Below are 13,605 nucleotides of genomic sequence, written 5' to 3' on the forward strand. Positions count from 1 at the left end.
CAAATTTTGTTCTTATGATTTTGTGCTGAGTTATGGTCCTTGGACTAAGAAAATTCACTCAAATAATCACTTTTTCACAATTTTTTTCATCATGCTTGAAGATTTTGATTTGATGATTGGTAAATAGTTTTATCATGACAAGTTACAGATCAAGTTAGATTTTTTTGGGGGGTCTGAAGATTTTGTGCAGAGTTATAGTCCTTGATACAGATATATTTTTAATTATTTCAGGTTGGGACAAATAATTTGACAATAGTTTTTTCATCACCTGTGAAGTATGCAGAAAGTGAATCTAAGTTATATCCTTATGCAGTACCACCAGTCGCCCTGGTACCAGAATACCACGGAGAAAATCATGTGCAGTTTATACGTAAATGTCAGTGTTCCTTCAGCTGGGACTGGGGACCATCATATCCTGCAATGGGTATATGGTGAGCATAGGTTTAGCTTAAATTGTAAATCTGATTTGCTCGATGGTCACATGACAAATATAAAAAAAATCACATTAAGCTAAGGTTTGAAAAAAAATCAGTTATTTTTTTATTATGCATTGAAAGTTTGATAAAATGATTAAAGAATATAGATGACAGTTAGTATTAAAGTGTTACAGTATTGCCTGAAGATCCATGTTTTGAGTTCTAAAATATCATTCTGAACACAAAAAGAAAACATTCCATTATGACACCACATATGGTTGACCTATTGCTTATTAAAGTGTCTGATAAACTAACAAAACAAGGAAAACTTTAAATATTGACTAATGAACAATGGAAATAAGGTCAAATGAAACTGGCCAGACAGATATGTACACTTTACAATCATTGCAAACAGCAAATATGGAGGCCCTATTGCTTTAAGTTTCTTTGAAATAGACCAAACCACATTAACTTGACATTTTCCAATGAACCATGAAAAAAAGATCAGATGAAACCTGTAATACAAACATGTACATCTTACAATCATGCCATTCACTAAATAGAAGCTGATTTATTGCTTAACGTTTCTATGAAATTGACCAAAACACAAAACTTAACATTGTCCAATGACAAAAGATTGAGGTCAAATGAAACCTGCCATAGATACATGTACATCTTATTATCATTTCAAACACTAAATAAAATTGACCAATTACCTATTATATCTTCAATGTAGACTTGACCAAGAAAATTTAGCCTTTATCAGTTATCCATGAAATGATGTCGAGGTCAGATGAACTCTGTCTGATGGACATGTAGACCTTGCAATGATCTCATATACCAAATATTGTTATCCTATCTGCCTATTGCTTGTAATAAGTAAGTATTTCACATGACCAAAATTTTTTTTCATGCAGTTGCAGGCAGGGTTCATATGACCTTGAACTTAATGCATGTTTAAGGTTTATGTGTCAATGTTAAGTTTTACATAGTTGCTCAAATGCCATAAGATAAGCTTAAATATATTTTGTGTATTGTATGAATGTGACCTTTTTTTGAAGAATAATTAATTTGTTTGTATTTCAAGTTGAAGTAAGGTCATCCATTCCTTAATTTGATATTGAAGGTTCATTTCTGGTAGAGAATTGTCCATGTTGAATTCATAAATATATATTTTCCATCTGACATGAATTTTTGAATTAATTGTAAACATTTGTTTCCTTTTACAGGAGAGATATTTATATTGAGGGTTATAACAATGCAGTTATTAGAGATGTAACAGCTGAAACTTTGAAAGGTACTTAGACATTTACACCAATTTTAACCCAGTCCTATTTCAACTTTATTTAAAATTTGCTATAAAAGTGGTTGAGTGGTTGTACAAAGTTCTAAGAAATTTATCTTCTTTTTAAGACTTATTTGAAAAAAAGAAATAATCAGTTTTACAGGATATGAAACGGTTGAAATTAAATTCATTAAAAAGTACATAGTTTTTGGGATACGATTGCTTTCAAGCAATCTGTAGACTTTTACCATTGACTATTGACACATTCCCTCACGTCATTCATTTTATTCTAAACATTCAGCAACATCTCAGATTCTTATGATTGTCTTGCTGTTTAAGGTAAATAAAAGCAAAAGGATTGAACATAAACAACTTTCCTGTAATGTTCTTCTCATAATCTTCATGTGTGATATTTTCCTTGACTTATATGGGTGTTTTTAACAACACGGAAAATCAGAATTAAACAGTATTTATATTTAGTGTTTTTATAAATTTAGAAACACGTCAGAGGGAAATCCTTGCGAGAGTTCTCTGAATTCCGATCGATAATTCTATTTCTGTCATAAGAACTGAAGTGGAATATTTCTATATTTTACCATTATGAAACTGATATTTAATACTGTACTCTCATAAAGAAATGGATAACTATCATCATACCATTTAGTAAACGTTCTTGTTCCAAATCGCAAGTCGCGGTTTGTTTATGTATTAATGCGCATGCGTATAGTTTTCCTGATTTCAAGGGGTATCAGATTGAGTGGTTGCTCTGGATTCCCCGCTTCATTGATTAATTTGAAACTCATTGGATTCTTTCTATGTCTGTCTGTTATTGAGGATCATTGAGGGTTATTGTTGTTGCATAATTTTAAATCATATGCAATATTTAGATTAAAATAAACGAATTCCAAATATTGTAAAAGTTACCTATAACATCCCTTCAGCCAAAATGGAGTCTTCCAATTGTCGTTTCGAGGTGTCTCCCTTCCGAAAGTATTTCCGTCAAAATCGAAATACAATATGACTCGTCAAGAAAAATTAACTCGTTAGATGCTGATAAACGTCGTATTATATTAAGAAAGATCTCAATTTAAACAGAGGAGTGTGTACGGAAAGGAGTCATGCCCTGTGACCCAAAGGAACTTCAATATTTAAAGAGTAAGAAATGGGGTTCCTCCTAAACTGGTCTGCTGTTCTATATATATAGCTTCGCACCGAAGGTCAGTGAACTCAACAGTGGTCCAGTTTAGGGTTATTCCTTGAATTACGGTGATAAGATACGGAAGCAAGTTTACTCGTACCACGGTAACTTGTACCTAAAAAGTTAACTTGTACCACTGGGAAGTCGTACCATTTAGAACTCGAACAACTCACGGTAAACTCGAACTTTTAAAATATATTAAAAAATATGATGTTTTATGGGTTTTCGTTTGTAAACTTAATAGAAATAAAGTTGAATTACTTGAATTTTATACTGGATTTTAATGAAAACTTAGACAAAAATAAAGAATGTTCTTTAAGCGTTATTGTTTAAACTGATCTTTCAAACTAGAACATAGGTGGTTCCAGGGGGCCTCCTCTCCCTTTTCTTGGAAAAAATTTATTATAATAGAGGGAATCATTGAATCATGACTGGAGCGGGCCCCCTCTTAGGTCAGTCAGCGGGCCCCCTTAGGAAGAGTTCTGGATCCGCCACTGAAGAACTTAATCCAGAAGAAAGTTAAAACGTTGCTTTAACTGTACCTTAAATTGAATATATAGATATATCCAATTTAAATTAATTAAAGCTGTAATTCATGATCACAATTTGAATGCTATGTTTACAATTGTTTAAAGTCATGTGCTCTTTTGCGGGGAAAATTCAGTACCCCTTACAGGAATCAGTTACATTTCATTGTTATTTATACACTGTAAAAATAATGTTGGCAATCATTTTGACTAACTGCTAAGATTTATTCATGAAAAATTAATATTTTCTTCGGGTGAAACTCAGTTAATACTTTAATAATCTACATCTGCCACCGTATTTTCTATCCAATAGACGGAACATTAGCTACAAATTGGTCATTGTACTTTCAAATTATATACATTTTACAGACTTAAGAGGTATTGAGTGAAAGTAATTAACGTACATCATGTGTATTCATCATTTGACACCATTTAAATAAGTTGGTACGAGTTAGCAGTGGTTGGAGTTTGCATTGGTACAATTTTTTTTTAGTGGTACAAGTTTACAATGGTACGGGATAACTATAATCCGTTAAAACACAATAAGTACATGACTCATACTATTGTAACCGGGATAGGCTATTTTTAAAGTTGAATGACTATTCAGATTATTACATTTTGCATGTGCAGTTGAATTAGATTTGAAAATAATACTATCCAGCTGTACCAGGGTTACCCAAAATGCTTGAGACTCATGCATGTTCATGCTTTTTTGCGGCAGTATCCTTGGATCTATTTTTTCCTCTTTGATCTTTTCAATTTTGGCCAAATTTCACGCATTTGCTTAATGAAAATTTGGCAGAACTGCTATACATGTGTCAATGAAAACTATGGCAATCGTATCCCTTAGAGCATTCTGCTCTTTGATTAGTCCTTTATTATCTGATTCGTGTCTGAATTCATTATTTCAACTAGGTATTTGCATTATCATGATTATGGACCAAATGTATTATTGTTTTTTACAAAAACAAATTTGTAAGTCATATTTAAAGGCAACAGTAGTATACTGCTGTTCAAAACTCGTAAATCTATGGACAGAAAACAAAATTGGGGTAACAAACTAAAACTGAGGGAAATGCATTTAACATAAGAGGAGAACAACGACACAACATTAAAATGTAACACACACAGAAACAGACTAAGCATTAGATAAAATCCGAACATATGTTACTTGTTTAAGAATTCTGTTCGCAGATTGAATCAATAAAAGAAATGGTTCTTTATAGTGACTCATTGTTTCACTTTTCAATTTTAACATTCCTTTTCAAAAACTGAACATGTGCAACCCATCTCCAAATAAGGGTCAAATTAAAGGTTGTATGCATACATTTTGGTTTTTATAAACCAGGATGCCACTGATTCATTTGAAGTAAAGATATGAGTTGTTTAGTAATATAACTACTGGGCTAGTGAATTATTACATGCATTATGACTTATTTATGATGTTTTAAATGTTCAAGTACTGTAAATTCAGAAATGATAACGATGTTTTTATTATTGCGAAAAATGCAAAAGGGTTATAATCACAATAATTTAAACTGGCATTTAGAAATTTTGAAAATGAATTGAACAGGATTTTTCATAATATTGCAAAAAAAAGAATCATACTTTTGTCTAAAATGACAAAATCTCAATAATAAATGCAGGCAATAATATCTTAATTTACAGTATCACATCTGTTCATTTTCAGATATACTATTAATTCAGAAATAATTGCGTGCATTTATTATTGCGATTTTGTCATTATAGACTAATATGCGATTTTAATTTTTGCAATATTGAGAAAAATCCTAAAACAGTTATAAACTAAATTTCAAAATGGGAAAAATATTTAATTTGTTTTTATATGACCATTTTATAGGTTCAGACGGAACATGGCAATTAAGTATAGAAGTTTTTGTGGAAATACCTCATTCTGCTACAGTTAATGGTAAATTAGAAGCTAAATTAGATACAACTCCAGTATCTCTGACAGTTCCAGTAACATTTAATGAAAAAAATAAGAGTGCTGTTATGCAAATTAATATTCCTAAGGTTAGTAATTTCTGATACATGCTGGAAGGATCTGTACATGGAAAGAGGATCGTTAGATAAGTAAGGTGGCAGTGGCATCAGCATTTAGCTACAGTCTTTTGCATACATTTTTTAAACACAAATTACTTCATGGAATTAAATGAAACATGGACAGAAATTTTTTAAATGTTTAAAAAAACAGTATAAAAAGCAAAACTATGAAAAGAAAAAAAAAATCCTTGTCTGTCTTGCAGCCAGTTTGTGAAGCAAAATTATTATACAGTCCACCAAAAATATTTGTCCAAAATCATACATTATTCTCTGCAAAGTTATCTAGAATATATCTTGATGTTCCCTGTTGTTGTCTAAATCTTTGAATGGCCTCATGTTAGCCTGATCACCTTGAGTGCTGGCCTGTCTTCCTGGGAACTGATAAATTGTGAACTAGTGTATTAAAAAGTCCAGCTCAGCATGTCTGTCACGCACAAAACAGCTAGATTTATGTTTGAATCACATTATCATGTTCTCATCCTGAATATGCACCCATTGGTACTTGACCTTGCCTTGAGTGCTGGAGATTATTTGTTCAATGCACAGCTAGGTCAAACCAAAGACTTTAAAATTGGCAGTTGCTGTTACTCTTTAAAGGATGCAGCATTTAGAAGTAAGACTGGTTGACCTGGAGTCCGAACAATTTATCTGGGAAGGTAAGATTTCTTCCTACATACTGTTTTCTTTTGAACTAGCATGCTATAATATCTAGCTGTGCATTGGTCAACAGCAAAGCAGGTTTGAGCTAAGGCTCTGTGTTGAAGACCTATAATGCCTTACTTTTACAAATTGTGACTTGGATGGAGTCGTCTGATAGGCACTCATACCTCTATTTAAGTTCATATTACATCATACTTCATCCTAAATATCCTAGAACTGCATGTGCTTGCCTTGAACAATAGATGCTGTGTGTTTGATCCCTGGCTGAGTCAAACCAAAGATATTCTAATTGGTATTTGCTTTTTTCTGCCAAGTAAGGTTTTATAGAGCAAAGAATTTGATTGATACATTGTCATTTCTGTTCCATTACAGTTCAGAAAAGATTGATAAGAATCAGAATTTCAATGACCAGATAATGGCTTACTGTGGATTCATTATTATTCGTTGAATGCTAACTTTTGTGGATTTCTAGTGTGTAGGTGAACCACAAAATTAAATGTTCAACGAATAACAAAATTTTTATAGGCTTGCTGGGTTGCTGCACAAGGTGCAAAATCAGCTTACGCTATGATGAAGTCCAGCTGATTGGTGTGTGGACAGATAATATAAAGCTGGTACCTTGAAACTTCACTGAAAGATAACATTCATATTGAAGTTGTTCACCTGTCATAATTGAATTGTTGGAGGAATTTTGAAGAACTTATTCATGTTAGGAAAATTACAGAATACTGCACCAATATTGAACTCTTTCTACAGTTTTCCATCTTGAAAATTCACAGAAAGTTTTGTATTGTTTGATTTACATTCTGTACAATCTAAGGTATCTGAGTGTGTGAGCCCTTTTCATACCCCCGCTTTAAAAAAGAGGGGGTATACTGTTTTACCTCTGTCTGTCCGTCCGTCAGTCCGTCCATCAGTCAGTCCGTCCCATGAAACTTTCGTCACATTTTTCTCAGGAACTACAATACGAGGATTTCTGAAATTAGGTTTCAGGGTTTATCTAAGTCAGCTATACAGTGTGATGCATTTTCAGATTGATCACTTGACAACTTCCTGTTTACCAAACACTTGTATGATTTTACACATGATAACCAAGTTGAAAATTTTCGTCACATTTTTCTCAGGAACTTCAATACAAGGATTTCTGAAATTTGGTTTCAGGGTTTATCTAAGTCAGCTATATCGTGTGATGGGTTTTCAGATTGATCACTTGACAACTTCCTGTTTACCAAACACTTGTATGATTTTACACATGATAGTCAAGTTGAAAATTTTCGTCACATTTTTCTCAGGAGCTACAATACAAGGATTTCTGAAATTTGTTTTCAGGATTTATATAAGTCAGCTATACTGTGTGATGCGTTTTCAGATTCATCACTCGACAACTTCCTGTTTACCGCACACTTGCATATTTTTACACTATTAATATTATCCACTTGCGGCGGGGGTATCATCAGTGAGCAGTAGCTCGCAGTTTCTCTTGTTTTATTTACAGAACGTCAATATTAAAGAATGGTGGCCAAATGGTTATGGAAACCAGACACTGTATAAATTATACACATTCTTTACTGGTAGTGATGGTCAAGAAATGGTTGGTAAAAGTATAAATATAGGCTTCAGGACTGTTGAAGTGGTAGAAGATTTTGTGTCCAATGACCACTCTCAAGGTCAGTAGTAAAACAGGGTTTCCTGTTTGTATTGTTTTACATTTGATTTGTCATTTCAAGGCCTTTTATAGCTGACTGTAGTATAGGTTATACTCATAGTTGAAGGATATTCAGTGACCTAGGATTTTTGTTAACTTCTATCATATGTCATTTGATCTATAGTAGAAATTTGTCTCATAGACAGACATACCACATCCCTTCATTTTTATATACAAAAGTATATTTAATATAAGTTTTGTGATGATTGCTGAAATACTAAAATTAAGCCTTGGTTGACTGAGATTCAAGTCCTGCAATCTTGTTTTTGAGTCTTATTATTGGGGAATCATTGCTTTTTGTGGGATACTTATTTACATGGAGTTTGTAGATATGGATAAACCACAAATTAGATATATTTTCCTTATGCTTCTCAGTTTATAATTTCAAACTAAATCAGTTTTGTCTCACCTTGACAGAGTCAAAAACAAGACATAGGAATGCTGTTTCAGCAACTGTTCAACAATGTATTAGTTTGTGATTAGGAAAGTCTTATAGTGGTAGGTCATTGATATTTGGTATGCAGTTGTATTAGCATAGGCACATCTCATTGCCATAAAGATTATTTGGCTCAAGCCCTTCAGTCATGGTCTATTGACTTTTAAACTTTGGCTTAGTTTACATGTACTTGTTTGTGATGAGATCAGTTGTGAGATGAACTGCTTATTCAAGTTATTGTAAGTGATATTTGGTATGCAAATGTATTGGTATTTGCAAGTCTCATTTCAATGGAAATATATGGCCCTACTCCTTCATCATGGTTCATTGACTGAATATTAGCATACATGCATTTTTTGTCGAGCCTGCAACTTTTTTTGCAGAAAGCTAAACATAGGGATAGTGATCTGGCAGCGACTACAGCCAAGGAGGCGTTAGCTAACTTCTTAAAAAGTTTTATATTTTAGAAGGTGGAAGACCTGGATGCTTCATACTTTGTATATAGATACCTCATGTTATGAACTTTCTGTCAGTCACATTTCCAATGTCCTTGACCTCATTTTCATGAATCAGTAACTACTTGAAAAAAAAGTTAAATTTTTTGTTAAGTTAAATTTTCTCTTATTATATTATATTATATTATATTTGGTATGTGCATACCTTGCAAGGTCCACATGCCCGTCAGACAGTTTTCACTTGACCTCAACCTCAATTCATGGATCAGTGAACAAGGTTAAGTTTTGGTGGTCAGGTCCATATCTCAGACACTATTTCAGCAAAAGTTCTAGTATATTGGGTGTATAGAAGAACTGTTAGGTTAACAAGTCCACCTGACAGGTGTCATTTGACCTTGACCTCATTTTCATGGTTCAGTGGTTATAGTTAATTTTTTGTGTGTTGGTCTGTTTTTCTTATACTGTATGCAATAGGTCTACTATATTTGGTGTATGGAATGATTATAAGGTGTACATAACTAGCTGACAGGTGTCATATGAACAACTTATAATTTCAATAACCAAATTTCATTCATAATAAATTGTATTTAATTATTTTTAGGTACAACCTTTTACTTCAAGATAAATGATCAGCCAGTATTCTTCAAAGGTTCTAACTGGATTCCTGCTGATAGTTTCTTGGATAGAGTCTCAAAGTCTAGGATAGAGAATTTATTACAGTCTGCTAAAGATGCTAACATGAATGTTTTGAGGGTCTGGGGAGGAGGCGTAAGTGAAAAATTTTAATATTTCATGTGCTTCCTCTATCTCAACAAGAGGAGTAAACATTTTTAACCTAAACTAATTATTTGTATTTACTTGTTCAGTGTGTTTGATTTAATAAGTGTAATTTTTTTTCATAAATGTATGATTGCATGGCCAATGAAAATCTCAAAATACTCCATTGAACACATCTACATTTGATAAAAAAAATCAAAACTTGATGAAAGTAAATATAACTTTTACAAGTTATTTTAAAGTTCATAGTTCATAATACAGAATTCCTTTTCATATTGCAGATATATGAAATGGAAGAGTTTTATGACATTGCAGACAGATTAGGAATAATGATATGGCAAGACTTTATGTTTGGATGTTCCATGTATCCTACTGATCCGACATTTCTCAATAGTGTGACTGAAGAGGTCACTTACCAGGTATAATATAGACGGTCTTACTAGTCCTTCCGACGTTGATAATTTAAAATATGTCAAAACATACACCGGTTTGCTATTCTCTGGATAATGTACTAAAATATGTCCATAAGCAGAGTTAATCAGAAGCAAAGTCTTGCAAGTTGATTCTACTAAAGATCTGTGTGGTTCTTAAAACAAGTATATACTTACAAAAAGTCAGGACACTCAAACTGTGTTAAAGATGTGAGAATAAGTAAATTCTATGTTATATCAACTTATATAAGATGCAAGAGTTACCGGGGAGTTCCGGGGTTGGAATTTCAATTTGCATTTAAAAGGGGACATGTGATTGGAACCCCCCCCCTTTTTAAAATGGCTGGATCCACCCCTGGATTCTGTGTAAAAACTTCTTGGAGTGTGCCTTGATGAATACCCATAGACATTCTTACAAGTAAAAACGCTTAATCACCATAAATTGCTGATTTATGTGGTATGTCTTTAAAAATGACATATATGCAGTGTAATTTCAATGACAATAATTCTTGGACATAGACAAAAGTCAATTTTATAGTGAATTTTGTTAAAGGGTCACTAGCTACGAGATATGGAAAAAAAAATAGAATATGATTGTGTTTGGTTCAATCATTAATATGAGTGAAATGATAAAATAATAATTCATTTTAGAAACCAATTTTGGTTCAATTTTGTCAAAATAAGTAAAGAAACATTGCTGATCAATTATTCACTTGCAAGTGAATAGTTTGACCTCATGTGACCTTCAATTTAACCCAATAGCTAAAGATTGGTTACACATGTATAAATCGTGGTCAGCCATTAAAAGTAAAATAATGTCAACCTTGAAAGTGATAAAAAAGTGAACCATTTCGTCCACAAAAAATCAGTTTTATACAGGTAAAAACGATAATTATCTTTTTATTTAATCTATAACATGAAATGAAACAAAAACTAAAAAAAAACAATTGCACAATGTCGTTATGTATTTATATTTACGTTTTATGTTTTATGTTTATATCAGGTTATATAACCATCCACAGTCTCCGGTGGTCATCTCGAATTGAATTAGAAGGCGTTTAGACTAAAATACACACCAAATACTGATATATATTATCAAGTACATGCAGTGCTAACTGTTTATTTCAGGCTTATTGTAATTTGAATATACGTTTAAGTATCTATAATACTAAAATTACGAGGTCCAATTTGTCAGCCGTCATCACGTAAAAACGATGAATCAAATATTATATTTAACTAATATAGTACAAAGGTGTAGATTAAAAATTACATCACTCCAGGCCCTTTTGTTTTCCACGTAACTAATATTGCCAATAATTAAGAAGTTCCAAGTCGAGTCCGATACCGATACCAATAGTATATTCACCTGTTACCTATTACCTTATCTGTACGTTCCGCCTGACAGGCGCACCACCAAACGGTGTATTCAGGATTAATATGCTAGATACACAGGTCATAATCACAGGGTTGACACTACTGAATTGTCAAATTGTTACCTATTGTAGTATTTTAATCAGTAAGACTTTCTAAGATAACAAATCTGGACTAAAAATAAGGCGTATAGGTACAGTTTTTGGGCATGCATGACATAAAACAGCAAAACAAAGAATTCAACTTTATTCATAACTAATATATTACAATCCTGTTGATTAAAAAATACTCCATTCCAGGACCTTTTGTTTTCCAAATAATTAATATTACCAATAATTGATAAGTTCCAGTCCGACGGGTTCAAACAGAAAGATTTGAAAGCTTAATTCATTCACAGACCCGCAATTTCACGGGTGTGTTTTAGTGTTATATACAAATATATCATGCTTACAAGGGGTATTTGCCAAAAATACTGGTTGAGAGGTACAAATTTCCAGAGCTGTTAGGCGAGGGAAATTTGATTACCTCGAAACCGGTATTTTTGGCAAATACCCCTTGTAAGCATGATATAATTGTTTAATTCCACCGAATGTTCCACCACCTCAGAAAGTTGATTATAATCAGGTATCATATGAAACTTCGACTTGAATGTATAGTTTTTGTATACACTGCAGCTGTGCTATTTGCGCAGTCAAATTGCATTGACCGTCTAATCATTTCTTATATCTTTCATGTACAGTCACTGACTAAATACATCTCCCTTTTTATGATAAGCTGGTTCTCGGCTGACTACTACACTTTGCAGTGGCGGATCTAGGAATTTTCATAAGTGGGGACCCACTGACTGACCTAAGAGGGGGCCCGCTCCAGTCACGCTTCAGTGATTCCCTATAATAAGCAACCAAAATTTTTCCCAAAAAGGGGGGCCCGTGCCCCCTGCCCCCCCCCCCCCCCCCCCTAAATCCGCCTCTGCTTTGTTCATCAGTTTCAGTGAAGTGTAATACAAGTGGCTTCCAGTTTAATGTGACCGGTTGACAATTCCTTTCTGTAGAGGTTTATTTATGATGTCATTCCCGGAATTTTTACGTCATTCGGTTCAAATTCAATAATGACGCTTTTTATTCTAAATATTTCATCTTGAACCATTTATTTAGAATGACCATGAATTTGTCATATTAGAATAAAAATAGTTATTTTTAGACATGGTATTCCCCATCTGCCATGGTATTTGCTAGGATATTTCCCATCTGCCATGGTATTTGCTAGCAAATACCCCGGCGCATGGAATTCCCTAATGGCAAATACCCCGGCAGAGAAAAGAAAATCTCAATTCAAAGAAATTGGTGAAAAATACCATGTTTCTCATCCAATCAAAATACAGCATTATTACATAAGGTGGAATTATAAATCAAATATGAGAATTTGAGTCAAATCGGTGAACATGAATTTGACAGCGAGTGTCCCTTTAACATACAAAAGACAAAGATAAATGGAAAATACCAGGCATAGGTTCATAGACAAATAATCAAAAGAAAGTCAGAACACCACTTTAATCTGTAGCCTCATTCCTTAGCTTATCATTTGTATTTAATGTTCTTTGATCTTTTCTTAAAGGTTAGAAGGCTGAAGCACAGACCATCCATAGTTATTTGGAGTGGTAATAATGAAAATGAAAAAGCGCTAAGACAAAGCTGGTATGTTTATGTTTACATGCAGTCAGTTTTTTAAGTTCATGATGTGCTTGTAATCTCAAAATTTTCTTTTGATTTTATTTAAGTTGTTTGTCAATTAGTAATATTCAGTTATTGTAAAATTTAAAACAATCTTTTCTTCTGAAACTACTGGGTTAAATCATAAATGTTACCATACTATACCTGAATGTTAGAGGACAGTAGTAGCAAGAAGTTTGTTTAGCAAATGTATGGTTTTATTTATAACTACATATAATTATTTATACTGCACTCGTTCTATTTAAGCAGTCAAAATGCGTTGACTGTATATTTCTATGTCATATACAGTCACTGACCTGATATCACTTTTCCTCATGAATATTTAAATAGAAATTGTCGAAATTATATTTAATTATTCATACGACCTCTTCAACCTGTTCTTGTTTCCAATGTAAACAACGATGCGTTAAATGACTCAAACTTGTTTCTTTTACAATTTTTGGGAAAACATATTTCACTTATTAATACTTTTTGTTTGCAATCTATAAATCATTATGTTTTATGTTTATTGTTTATATTATTTGGTCTGTAAACAAACGAATTCGTTCAC

General features: G+C 32.8%; 1 protein-coding gene across 1 annotated transcript in view; it reads left to right on the plus strand.

Annotated features, from left to right (window-relative positions):
- The window catches only part of LOC134707411 (beta-mannosidase-like), a 37,924-nt gene that overhangs the window by 12,935 nt on the left and 11,384 nt on the right, over window positions 1-13,605 (plus strand). Inside the window, exons 4-10 of the mRNA XM_063567129.1 lie at window positions 232-431; window positions 1,646-1,713; window positions 5,288-5,460; window positions 7,646-7,817; window positions 9,348-9,514; window positions 9,805-9,942; window positions 12,940-13,019. Of these exons, the coding sequence (XP_063423199.1) occupies window positions 232-431; window positions 1,646-1,713; window positions 5,288-5,460; window positions 7,646-7,817; window positions 9,348-9,514; window positions 9,805-9,942; window positions 12,940-13,019 (998 nt within the window). The remainder of the gene's footprint in view (window positions 1-231; window positions 432-1,645; window positions 1,714-5,287; window positions 5,461-7,645; window positions 7,818-9,347; window positions 9,515-9,804; window positions 9,943-12,939; window positions 13,020-13,605) is intronic.

The sequence above is a fragment of the Mytilus trossulus genome, chromosome 2 (genome assembly GCF_036588685.1).
Source record: "Mytilus trossulus isolate FHL-02 chromosome 2, PNRI_Mtr1.1.1.hap1, whole genome shotgun sequence".
In the NCBI taxonomy this organism is placed as follows: Eukaryota; Metazoa; Mollusca; class Bivalvia; order Mytilida; family Mytilidae; genus Mytilus; species Mytilus trossulus.